General features: G+C 46.2%; 1 protein-coding gene across 4 annotated transcripts in view; it reads left to right on the forward strand.

The window, feature by feature from the left end:
• The window catches only part of FGFR1 (fibroblast growth factor receptor 1), a 115219-nt gene that overhangs the window by 57785 nt on the left and 44194 nt on the right, over window positions 1-13240 (forward strand). For all 4 annotated transcript variants that reach the window (XM_063139281.1, XM_063139278.1, XM_063139280.1 and 1 more), the window contains exons 3-5: window positions 3508-3771; window positions 6628-6711; window positions 8675-8850. In XM_063139281.1, the coding sequence (XP_062995351.1) occupies window positions 3508-3771; window positions 6628-6711; window positions 8675-8850 (524 nt within the window). The remainder of the gene's footprint in view (window positions 1-3507; window positions 3772-6627; window positions 6712-8674; window positions 8851-13240) is intronic.

Consider the following 13240-nt stretch of genomic DNA (forward strand, 5'->3'; position numbering starts at 1 on the left):
GTTCGCAGTAGGTTTAATCATATCGGCAATAGGAGCTGGTCTGACAGTGACTAAAAGGCTGTGATTTGGAATGTCCTCAATTCAGATGTCTCCTCAGTTCAAACATCACAGTCATTAGCTTGGTAGGAGGAGGCCTTAGGCAAGTCACCATTCCCATTATGTGTCATGGTGGGTTTTTTTAAGGTTTGCGCCGAACTTGTTTCAAAGCAGGGAATTTTTAAGAGTTTTGGGTGTGCGCTCACAAAATGGCTGACACCGGGGTGGGCGGGCTTTCCCATTCATAAAATGACTGCTGGTCACAAAAAAACTCCTTTCCCTGAAGGCAAATAGGTGAGACTAATAGAAAAGTAACTTGTCCTGGAACCAAAGTTAAAGGCAGAGCTCTGAAACACACAGCTCGTTTGAACCCAAATAAAGATGGCCCTGAAGGGCAGCACCCCACTTTGCCACATGCCAGCCTTCCTGTTTAAAAAGAAAAGCCAGTGTAAAAAAAAATCATAAGAAATAAAAGAAAGTTCAAGGGCAGGGGTTCTGGTTGGTGCCAAGAAAGGCACCAAGTTGGAGATCCCAGTTTTGAACTATACATTTGAAAATGTAATATGGAAGAATAAGTGGTGTAAACCTGCATTTTCCAAAACCTATTGACCCTTTACACATTGCACACTGTTGCCTAGTTCGCATGTCACAATAAAGGAAAAAGGAAAGGAACCTCTCGTGCAAGCACTTGAGTCATTGCTGACTCCTAGAGGGATGCCTGCTTTCGTTGACGTTTTCTTGGCAGACTTTGTAGCGGGGTGGTTTGCCATTGCCTTCCCCAGTCGCTGGGTACTCATTTTACCGACCTTGGAAGGATGGAAGGCTGAGTCAACCTGAGCCGGCTGCCTGAGAACCAGCTTCTGCTGGGATCGAACTCAGGCCGTGGGGAAAGTTTCGGCTGCAGTAACTGCCGCTTACCACTCTGCGCCACATGAGGCTCCTATGTCACAATAAACTAGATGTAAAATTGATGATGCATGCTGCCTTCAAGTAGGAGTCGCTAAACAAACCTTCCACCCATGGTTTAGTTAGCCTTACGTGTGAATCAGAAACTCTGGCTTGTCTCTTCCCTGGCAAGCCAGAGAAATGGCCCAACAAGAATCAGTGGGTTATTTCTCTGGCTCATTGTGGGAGAGACAAGCCAGAGTTCCAGGTTCGCCTGTTAACTTGATCCCACAGGCAGAATTTTAAAATTATGTGTGGGAGCAGCAGCATTTCTTGCAGTGATACTTTTGAATTGCTGCTCTACAGGCATCTGTATCTTTCTGTATGCAAGGGGGAGCACTAAGATTGGTGCTCATATGGCATTTAAAATGAATGTTATAAATGCGTCCCGTTCCCATATCTACTTCCCCCCCCCCACACACACACACGCTCCCAACCAAACACCAGTTCTTTTTGCCTTTGGAGTCAAACTGAATCCATGTGAGTTGTTGACATCTGTTAAATCTGTTTTGAAATTCCTGAAGGTTACGGATGCGCCGCTTGGTAAATCTTTTGGCTTTGAACATGAGAGCTCCGAGTCTGGGCAACCAAGATATGAACACGTGAAGCTGCCTTGTGCCGAGTCATTCCATTTGGTCTGCGTAGCCCCTTTCCCATTTGACTGGCAGGGGCTTGCCCCGATATTGAACAGCGGTCTTTCCCAGCCTTGTTACCTGAGATCTTTCCAGCTGGAGATGCCGGAGATTGAACCGGGGACCTTCTGTGTGCGTAGCATCTGCTCCGCCATTGAGAAACTCTATGACTGTCTCTCTTTAAGAAATTGTTGAGATTGCAGTCTGAGTCCAAGCCAAATGACATCCCTTCTCCTTCCTTTCTCAAAGTGCTCTCTTGGGTCAAATAATTTTGGCATAACATTCCTGGTATATTGCCTGCCGTTTCTTTTCAGCAGGGGTTATTTCAAGCGGTGCATATTCTAGGGAAGCATAGAATTCAGTCCAGGGTGCAGGGTTCATTGTCCCCAAAATCGCAAATTTAATACTTTTACAAATCGAGTTTCTAGCCCTTACGGCTGAGAAAATGGGTTACACCAGGAAATGGACTTGTAGGAGAAGCTTTGTGCATGTTTGTTCAGTCTTCCTGGGGCATGACTTGTATTGACTGTAGTGAGCAAAAATGCTTTTAGGCAACCAAGAAGGCTGAGATGAATTACCTTGTAAGGAATTGCAGGGATTTGATGGTTGATGGGCCCATTTCACAGTTCTCTAAAGAAAAAGAGCAAATCGCCCGAGATGTTAGAATGAGTGTTACAGTCGAATGCCCATGAATTCGTTTTTCACAGTGTTCTGTTTCTTGCAAAGGGCAAATGAGGTGGCCACACTCAGGGCCAATGTCAAAAGTCGACATGGTTGGGCACTTGCAGAGGGCCCACAACCTAGCAAGGGGTCTTACTGACCAGATCCCTCTGGGACTGCTCTTCTTCACCATTGCAATCTGCTTGTTCATCTTCCTCTCACCTGCTCTGGCCTACACAACAGTGGTGGTGTGAAGGAGGAGCAGTAAGTGCTACTGTCTGTTTGCTCATTGGCTCTCTGCCTGGCGAGCAAGCAGGTGCTAGTGATGAGGAGGAGGCAACAATTGAGGTCACGACTGAGGGCATCTTGACCAAGAGCCCTCTAAAACCTGGAACCAGCAATTGTACCACTGCAGGTAGAGTACGGGTTTACAAGATCCAAATGTTTCCCGTAAAAAGAGTTCCCTGCTTATGCCAATGCTAGAACTCTTCTCCCTGAAATCTAGTTCTTGATGTGCATTGAATTGATGTCATGGGGGGAACACTTAACCTTGCGACCTGCCCTTCCACCTGCGGTCTGGAGTGGGACAATCCAGGAACAGTTTTACCATATGGCAAGCTGGTTGTATGAACTGGCCCAGATACAGGGCAGTTGTGACTGCATAAGCAAGCCCTGCGTGGTGCTGAAATAATTACTTAATGGGGAAGCCTGTGCAGAAGTGTGGATCACGCAAGGGAAAAGGGAAGAGCTTTCATCCTCCTGCAATCGCTTTTAACCCTTGCCTCTTCTTTGCCCTCCCTGCTCTGAAGGCTGCGTGGCAGCTGGCTTGCAAGCTGCTGAGCTTCAGGTAGGTGCAGCTCCTGCTGGAGTTGGATTTCCCGTCTCGCCCCGCCATTTTGTTTTTGGCTTGGCCAGATGCAGCCGCTTGCCCATTGTAGCACGACGCTTTGCGGCTGCAGTTTGGTTTTTAATAACGTATTAAAAAGCCGAGCGCTGCGTATATTGATGGCACTGTGTCGATAATCAAAATGAACATCTCCGCCCCAAACTCTTGCTCCCCCTGCTCTCCCCAAAGACCCGCATGGCAGCTGAGGCCTGCGTCTCATGACTGTAGGAGGACACCCGCCCACCCCGGTGTTTGCATGCTGCCAGAGTAATGCATCTGCAATAAACCACTCACACCTTGCTTCCTCCTTGTTTTTCCCCCTCTCTTTGTCTCCCTTAACATTTCCAGTTCTGCCCAAAACAAGCATTGAAGTGGAGTCTTACTCGGCTCACCCTGGCGACCTCCTCCAGTTGCGCTGCCGGCTACGGGATGATGTTCAGAGCATCAACTGGGTGCGAGACGGGGTCCAGCTGTCAGAAAACAACCGGACGCGCATCACAGGGGAGGAGGTGGAGGTCAGGGATGCTGTGCCCGAAGACTCCGGGCTTTATGCCTGCATGACCAACAGCCCCTCAGGAAGCGTGACCACCTACTTCTCCGTGAACGTCTCAGGTTTGTAGCAGGCCACCGCAGAGATGAGTTGATGTCAGACCCTTTCTGACATAGCAGGGATGGTCTGTTTGGGCTGTGATAGAACCTCTTTTCAGATTCCCGTTTTCTCAGCCTCACCTGCCTCTCGCTGGATCGTCGGGAGAAGAGCTCGATTCTTAAAAGGAGGGGAACTTGGCTACACTTCCGACTCATGCCCTCTGACTTGGAAGTCCTTCCTTTGGTCCCAGGTGTCTGTGGGAGCTGCCCGTGGTGAAAGAAGGCAGACTTTAAGCTGTGTAAATGCGATTGTGTTCTGCATCACTTCAGATGAAAACGGATCAAGGTCCAAATGAAACCCTACTAGTGGTGGGCATAAAGTAGTGCTCCCTGGGCCCTTGGGATCAAGTAGAGAAATAAACCTGTGTAGGTAACTGCATGTCCTTTGGGGCTAGGTATCACTCACTGTCATCTCTGAATGCGTTCCTTTTTATATTGGCCTGAAATATTACATTTATCCTTGGAATTCGATGCCGATATGATGAAGAACCATGGACAGTTGTGATGGCCTTGTTGGATTGTTGAGAAGCAGAGGGGTGGGGCAGGGGGAAAAGGTTATACCCTTGCCTCTGGTCTTGCATGGAAAGTCATGAAATAGGAACCCAATAGCTGAGAGGTGTCAAGGCCAGCCCCCACCCCCCTACATTGAGATCAGGCCTCCAGCCCCTGTGATTTCCTGCAGAGCCTTGGAAAGGTGGCTTCCTCGGATGCCTCTTTTTCTTTTGCTTCTACTTCTTACTGGTAAAAGCACTGGGTTGTAATCCCATGTTAGTCCCACTTAGAATAGACCCTTGAAATGAATGGGGCTTACTTTAGTCATGACTAACTTAAGTCCCATTCATTTCATTGGTTCTACTCTAAGTAGGACCAACATTGGATACAGTTCATGAGTTCATTTTCATTACGTCTGGAGGCTCTTACAGCACTGGTTGCAGGAGGCTGCCTTAGGCCCCAATTTGGGGTGGTAGACTGAGATCCCCCATGGAGCTCTTCCAGTTGGGTTGGCTGTTCATGGATGGAGCCAGAAACAGTGGAGATGTCATCCTTTAAAAGCCAGCACATACATTAAAAACAGTGTCCAAACTGCTCTGGAGCGTATTGAAGAGTGTGACTTATCATGGCCGTTATTTAGTCACACTGAAATAATGAACACACATCTATTGCACCATGTGCTACTAGTTCTTCTGACAGGGAGTGTTTCAGCTTTTTCCATGTAATGTTTGAATGTTACAGACCAGAGGCTATGATGGGGCAGGAAAAATGAACACGTTATGTGAGCACTGACAACTCTACTGGCCCAGTATTGGGGAAAAAGGCAGGGAATAATAATAACAACAACAACAACAACAATAACAACAGCAACCATCTCCAAGTGCCTTCCAAGCTCTTGTGTGCTGCAATTTTATGGAAGCACTGAAAAAGTCCAGGATGCATTCTATCGGTTGCAGAATTCAGTGCCTTGAGAATCTTGGATTTCATTTTTTGAAAGCAAGTTTCCAGCCCTTATGGCTACAAAGATATGATTGAACAAGTGTGGGCAAAGCCTGTTGAAACCTCAGAATCCTGAGGGATGGTTGAATAAGATTATCAGTGGCTGCAGGTGCACTCTGCATCCCCAGGAGTAATTCTGTGCAGAATAAATTAGGCAAAGAAAGAAATTATACAAATCTGCTCAATTGGCATAATGTATGGCAGGGGTGGGAAATCTGGTGCCCACTAGATCCAGGGATGGGAAGAAAGCAAATCTCCTGATGTTTTGAACTTCAGCCCCTCAGCATTCCTGACCATTTACCATGCTAGCATGGGCTTGTGGGAGTTGAAGTCCAAAACATATAGAGATAAACCTTCTGCTCACCTCTGCTCTAGATGATGTTGGATTCCAACTCTCATCAGCAAGAGCCAGCATAGTCAGTGGTTGGAAATGATATGTGTTATTTATAGAAATAAATAAATGCTGTCTTCCATCTGCAGTCTGTAGTAGTATGGTCCAGACAAATTCGATCACGCTGTGAACTGTTGGTGGGTCTGCTAATCCATATGAAGTGACCAGTGCCCTCTAGATGTTTGGGGCTACAACTCTCAGCATTCCTGACCATTGCCCATGTTGGCTAAGGCATCTAAAACCTCTGGAGGGCACCAGATTGGGGAAGGCTGGACTTGATACTCCTAAAAGGCTGTTGAAGGGGCAACTCAACCATTTTAGTGTCCACAACTCAAGTGTCCACACATTTTGGCTCACTCATCCAAGGGAGAAAGAATGGGTCGATTGTGATACCATGTTGGAGCCACCCTAAGCACCTGTAAGGCTCACTGCAACTACAGACAAGCCCCTGCCCTCTTCTTCAAGTCCGATCTGGCGGCAGGGGCTTTTCCTTGCCGCTCAGCCTCAGAAAGCAATGGGACGTCTCCAAAGTTCAATGTGGGGTCAGCAAAATTGCCTGCTCTTCTCCAGACTTGGATCTCATCAGGATGAAAAATGCACTTGCCAGCGGCCAGTGCATTTCTGGACCTGTGCTCACCCAGATAATCCACACTTCTGTCTTGTTTTCTGTCTCCCTCTGCTCTACCATTCCCTCTAATTATTAGACCACGCACAACACAGCATCAACATCCCATTGCCAGGGTCCAGCAGATTCTGATACTCAGAACTAATTTGCCTAAGGTGCTGTCTGCTGTGTAGCTCTGGTCAGAAAGAATCAAGGCTAGACTGTAAGCCAATAGGGAGGTGGTGCTGTGCGCCTACTTCCCTTTTCCTGTATCACCGCAAGGTAGCAATGTATCCAATTGAATCTGATGCCAACTGTTTCCCCCCCCCCCCAGATGCTCTTCCATCTGCCGAAGATGATGACGATGATGATGATTCCTCCTCGGAGGAGAAGGAGGCCGATAACTCCAGACCAAACCGTACGTTTGAGATGAATCTCTTTCAGTAGCTTTTTATTTATTTATTATTTATTTATTTATTACATTTTTATACCGCCCAATAGCCGAAGCTCTCTGGGCGGTTCACAAAAATTAAAACCACAGTAAAACACCCAACAGTTTAAAACACAATTACGAAATACAGTATAAAAAGCGCAACCAGGATAAAACCACACAGCAAAGTTGATATAGGATTAAAATACAGAGTTAAAACAGTAAAATTTAAATTTAAGTTAAAATTAAGTGTTAAAATACTGAGTGAATAAAAAGGTCTTCAGCTGGCGACGAAAGCAGTACAGTGTAGGCGCCAAGCGGACCTCTCTGGGGAGCTCGTTCCACAACCGGGGTGCCACAGCGGAGAAAGCCCTCCTCCTAGTAGCCACCTGCCTCACTTCCTTTGGCAGGGGCTCACGAAGAAGGCCCCCTGTAGATGATCTTAAGGTCCGGGTAGGTACATATGGCGTTCCTTCAGATAACCTGGCCCCAAACCGTTTAGGGCTTTAAATGTTAATACCAGCACTTTGAATTGGGCCCGGACCTGGACTGGCAGCCAATGAAGTTGTAAAAGGACTGGCGTAATGTGATCTCGCCGGCCAGTCCCTGTTAATAACCTTGCTGCCCTGTTTTACACCAGTTGAAGTTTCCGGACCGTTTTCAAAGGCAGCCCCACGTATAACGCATTGCAGTAATCCAAACGAGAGGTTATCAGAGCATGGATAACTGTAGCTAAGCTATCTCTGTCCAGATAAGGGCGCAGCTGGTATATCAGCCTGAGCTGATAAAAGCTGCAAGCCCCAAGCACAGCCTGGAGTTCTGTCTTGCAAGCTGTGTTTGCAGTACCGATGCTTGCCCAGCTGAGCACAGTCTGCTGGCAATATCCTGTGCAGTTTGCAGTTCTACTCATATTTTGCCCTTGGTGTCCTAAACACACTCTGTAGGCCCACTCCCACCTCCAGTAGCTGACCATAGAAAAGGGCTCTCTTATCCTTCACTCCCCCTCGCTGATGGAAATAGCAGCTGTCATATTTGCAGCCATGCATGACTACGGATGTACGAGAATTTCGTTTAAGTTCGCAATTAAAACCTGCTCTGTTTGCAACCCAAGCAAAAATCTGAGCACAGTTTTGTTTTGTTTTTTTTAAAAAAAGATGCTTGCGCATTCTCAAACCTTAAAATTCACATTTTTCAAAAGATATGCATTTTCACACTTTAGTCAATGTGTTTGTCTTGTGGGGGGGACACACAGTTTTTTTTTTTTAAATGCACACACAAATATATACTTTTTTCTTTTCCGGCAGGCCTATCCAGTGAATTTTTTTCTATTCTGGCAGGCCTATCCAGAGGAATTTTAAGATGTTTTTAGGATAGTTTAGGATATTTTTTATAATGTATATGTTTTTAATTCAGTTTTATGTATTTTAAACTTAATTGTTGTTCCCCGCCTCAATCCAAACGGAGAGGTGGGTAAGAAGAAATAATAATAATAATAAATAAATAAATAAATTATTTTGAAATGCACATTTTCCTGTTCAAACAAAAAGAAAACTAGGCAGGCATTTAGATTATTGTTGGAGATAGTGACCTGCCTCAAAACAAATTTTCCATTCTAAGGGAAAGCACAAGAGCTTTATAGCAGGCAATAGCATGGGTTTTATACACCAGTGTCAACTGGTTTCCATGACCAGGAGACTTCTGGGCAGTGTAGAAATCTCCAAGTTTGAACATCCTGAAGTTGCTTCCTGTAACCAGGAAACTCAGTTGATGCAGGGAGCTGGGAACCTCTGCCTGGCAGGCAATAATCCTAGTTCAAGTCTTACCTTTGAGGAGGGAAGATTGCCCTCCTTCCTGGCTATGGGCCATGTTCTTCCTGATGGCATGTGCCCCATTCCCTTCACCCTGGGCTAAACATTGTATAAGCCCCAGCTTCTTTTGGGATCTCTTTCAGAAGCTATTCCACCTTACTGGACGTACCCTGAGAAGATGGAGAAGAAGCTCCATGCTGTTCCTGCTGCCAAGACAGTCAAGTTTAGATGCCAGTCCAGTGGGACCCCCACCCCTACAATGCGTTGGTTGAAGAATGGCAGGGAATTCAAACCTGACCATCGTATTGGCGGATACAAGGTAGGAGTCTATGTGGTCTGCCCCCTGAAATCACCTTTTAGAAAATAGAGAATTCTTGCTCTGGTTTTCAAATTCTGTCGTGTTAAGGTCTGCTGTTCTGGTTTGCTTTCCTTCATGATCTGACCCTTTTTCTTTTCTTATGGCCATCAAAGGTTTCTGAATTAAAATTCAGTTGCTGGATGTGTTCACAATATGGGGTTTCTTTGAAGTTTTCACCACAGGTGCTTGTAAGGCTGCTGAAAAGGCAAGCTGCTTTTTAGTTGAAATGGGTTGTCTCTTCAGCATGTATTGGAAGCTTTAAAGAAACTTCCAACTCGTCAGCATTTGATTTTGCTAATTTTACTGTGGCTTTAGAGGCCATCTCAAAATGTGTCAGAGCCCACTAATAACTTCCTGGACCACAGTTTATGACACCCACCCACACTGCTTTAGTATATTGTAAATTTAGGGCACTGATTATCAGCAGGGCCACAGTGCTATGCTTTTGAGCAGAGTTTTAAGGTCCTTTCAGGGATCATATAAAAATGTGCCATAGCGTTTCTCGGTAGTAAAGAGGTAAATGAGAAATGCTTCTGGGTCATTCAGTTGAAATACCTGTATTTCAAGGTACTGATAAATAAGAAAGTCTTCCTTTAGGGCAGCAACCTTTTAAATTTGCTTAATCAGTAGATGAGTCAACTTAAGCATGAATTGATTCATCCTTGGGAGATCAGTTTTAATTGTTGGTATTGGGCACTTCGTTCTTTGAGAAATGAGGCATTTATTTAAAACTTGCAAGGAGGGTGGTGGCACCCTCCTTCTGGAATGACCTCCCTTTTGCGATATATCAGACGCCAACGACCGTGTGCTTTTCACGATTACTGAAAACTTATTTGTTTACTCTGGCTTTTCCCAACCATTAACTTATCTAAATGGAGTTCTGCTTTTAATGATGTATTGTCCTGTAATATGTTGAGAACCGCACAGGGATTTTTAAAATGGGAGGCAACATATAAATGTTATAAAATAAATAAATAAGTGGAAACTGGAGGAATGTCACCATGGCACCGGTTTCTAAAGTAGGAAGAAGCAGTAATATTCTCCTAAACCAGCCTTTCCCAACTGGGTGCCATCTGGATGTGTTGGACTGCAATTCCCATCATTCCCAGCCAGCATGGGGAAGCAGTTTCTAGGAGAAAGGGATATGGAGGATTCCCTTTGGTCAAGGGTCCAGGACCTCTTTTAACCCAAGGCCCAAATTTCATATTGGAGAAACTCTCGGGATCCACATGGCGGTGGTGAGTGACACCGAAAGCACAGGAGGCAGGACTAAAGAAAAACCCCAAATACCAGCGTATTGTCGCTTAAAGCTCTTGCTGCCAGTAATTAAGCCTTAAGAGAGGCATTTCAACCTTTTCGTATGGGGGGGAAAACTGCAACAAACCTGGATAGCTCTCCTCTGCGTCCCACCGACACAAGACATACGCTGGGTTCAGATAGCTCGATAACCAATGGTGGTTCAAATAGTCGGTGTTTGGTTATTTAACCCACCATGGGTAAACATGTTGTGTGGAGGGAGTTTTTTTAACCAACAGTTGGTTATTTGGCCAAAATAATCAACGCAAATAACCAACACTGTGCAGAGTTGGTTATTTGAACCACCATTGGTTATTATGTTGTGTGGAGGGCACCATTGGTTATTTCCTCAGCCACCATTGGTTATTTTGTCAGCCACAGAGTCGCAAGGCAAGAGCGATCAAAGCAGTGGCGGCTGCTCTAGCCCAGCCAGCAGGATAGATTTTCAGCAGCAATGGCTAATGGGATACTAGTGGGAGGACTGAGCAGGGAGAGAGGGCGGGAGCTGAGTGAGTCAACTGAGCGTGGACTAATAGTCAACTCAACGCTGACCCTAATCCACAGTTGATTATTATGATGTTGTGTGGATAGTACCCCCTAGATAAACAAGTGATTATTACCCCACCTTTGACTTGTCATGTTGTCTGAATGCAACCTTTATGGTGGGACATCGGAGAGGGCTTTCTCTGTTGTGGCCCCCTGGTTGTGGAATGTCCTCCTCTGGCAGGCCCTACTAGCACCGACGCTGGCTTTGTTTCGGCACCAAATTAAAACATGGCTTTTTATCAAAGCCTTTGAAGGCTAAATTTGCCTAAAGCTGGTTTTACTTGTTTTCATTGCTTTTAATTTTTCTACTGGTTTTAGCTTGATTAATGGTTTAATATGTGTGTGTTTTTAGCTGTGTACATTATTTCTTGTTTTATACTGTTGAATTGGTTTTATCTGTACGCCGCCCTGAGATCTTAATGAAATCAGGTGGAATATAAATGTTTTAATAAATAAAACAAATAAACCACCAAACGCTCAGTGGTTGGTCCAGGAGAGGAGGGGGAATGGCTATGTGGAGACCCCTAGAGAGTTGGATTGAGACCCCTGCGGCGCCAAATTTAGCCTCCAAGCCTGAGTTTCTGCTCCCCCGCTTTAGGTGAAAGTTTGCGGTTTCCCCAAACAAAGTCTATTACCTTCCACTCCATCTCAGCTTTCAGACTGTACTTCCCTTGCTCATCCCAGCAGAGTGGTTTGGGAGGAGAAGGCCCACCTGTGTGGGATGTTACATAAGTTTTAATCAATGAATCAGTCATTGAGAAAGGAGGCAACTAATCAGCCAAATGCCACATCCGGCTGCGTTCACCGATGAGTTCCTGCCCTAGCTGGAAAAGTATCCCCTGCGTCTCCCGCAAGCGAGGCCCAAATGCCGTCTAGGTGCAGCTTCGTCGTAGCTGAACCTCTTCAAAGCCGAGTGGAGGCGTTTGGCTGAATGCGCAGCAACGCAGAAGTCATCCTGGCGCTTGCTAGTGGGCGCTCCTGGCTTGCCTGAGATGCCTCAACCATTCGCCTCCAGTTAGAACAACTTGTTTCCATCCGGAGTGACTCACGAGCACAGCGTGGCCTCCACACCTCCCACTGCTAGTGTCGTCCAGGCCCCTGCGTTAATAATAAAACTCCTTTAGCATCCTCCACTGACACAGACAAGAGCCATCCTGTCCTACTTTTCACTTTCTAAATCTTCACGTCTGGTCAAAGAAACTTTGCCTGAGTAATCAATAGTGGCTTTAATGGAACAGACAGTTCCTGTCATTTTTTTCCTCTCCTCTTGGGCTTAAACCTGCTGAGCAGCTGCTCCTTGTCGCTTTCTGAATTGAATGGTCCTTTCCAGCAAGAGTCATGCGGCAGCCCCCCACCCTCACCCACCCCAGTTTTAACCTGGCTGTGCTTTTGCCACTCTTCGTTTATTAACTTTTTTGCCTTCGCTGGCCTATGATCTTGGCAAAAGATGGCTGCAGCCGCAACAGGAGATGTGTCACAGCCCCTCACCTGTCCAGGATATGCTTAAGCTTTTTCTTAGAAAAGGGTGCCGTAGGTCAGGAATCCAGCAAAGCAAACAGCTCAGCTCAGGATCTCAAACACTCTGGGAGGAAAATTCAGAGTCTTCGTATATCTGGGTGTGATATTAGCTTAACTACTGCTAGCACCCTCCAGACTGGAAAGCCGGTGTGAAGGTCAGACCACCAATAAGCTTGTTCGTTTGAAACCAGTACTTTGATAGTAGTTGAATGTGTCCCTTCAGAACCAAAGAACAGGAGCTGTCCTGGGTTGGTTATACAGTGGCCACTGATGCATTACCAAAAAAGAGGAAACGTGTCACCAAAAAAAAAAAAGGATAAGATTTGCACAAAACGTGCATGTGCTGATTTATAGAGAGACATAAGAGCCATGTTGGATCACACCAAGGGTCCGTCTAGTCCATCAATCAGTTCGCAGAGTGGCCAACCAGTTGTTGACAAGGGACCCACAAGCAGGACAGGTGCAACAGCACCTTCCCACCCATGCTCCCCAGCAACTGGTGAATATCGTCTTCTAGTCTAGAGCTAGGTCTCTTGACTAAGATCAAGTGTAGTCTAGGGCTAGGTGACCCTGAGGACCTCCGGTTGTTTTGGACTACAACTCCCATTATCCCCAGCCAGCTTGGCCAATGGTTAGTGATTATAGGAATTGTAGTCCAAAACATCTGCAGGGCACCCAGTTGCCTGCCCTTGCTCTAGTCTTCAACAGTTCCAGACCGGCAGTCTACCCAAGCTGGCTCGTAAGCCACTGGAGAGACTAGCCCCACCAGGTAGCCTATGTGGCCCTAATAGTTCCACAGTCTTGCTTTTCAGAGCTGCGCAACTGTTATAGGCTGCCCTTGCATGAAGCACAAAAGTGCTTCCCCCTTTAAAGTTGAACAAGGGAGGAGAGGATTCAGAGGCAGCTGGCCTACCACTACTGAACTTTCCCAATGGTAGAAGGTCCATCCAGTCCAGCCTTCTGTTCACAGTGGCCAACCAGCTGCATGTGG

Source organism: Elgaria multicarinata, chromosome 12 (assembly GCF_023053635.1).
Source record: "Elgaria multicarinata webbii isolate HBS135686 ecotype San Diego chromosome 12, rElgMul1.1.pri, whole genome shotgun sequence".
NCBI lineage: Eukaryota > Metazoa > Chordata > Lepidosauria > Squamata > Anguidae > Elgaria > Elgaria multicarinata.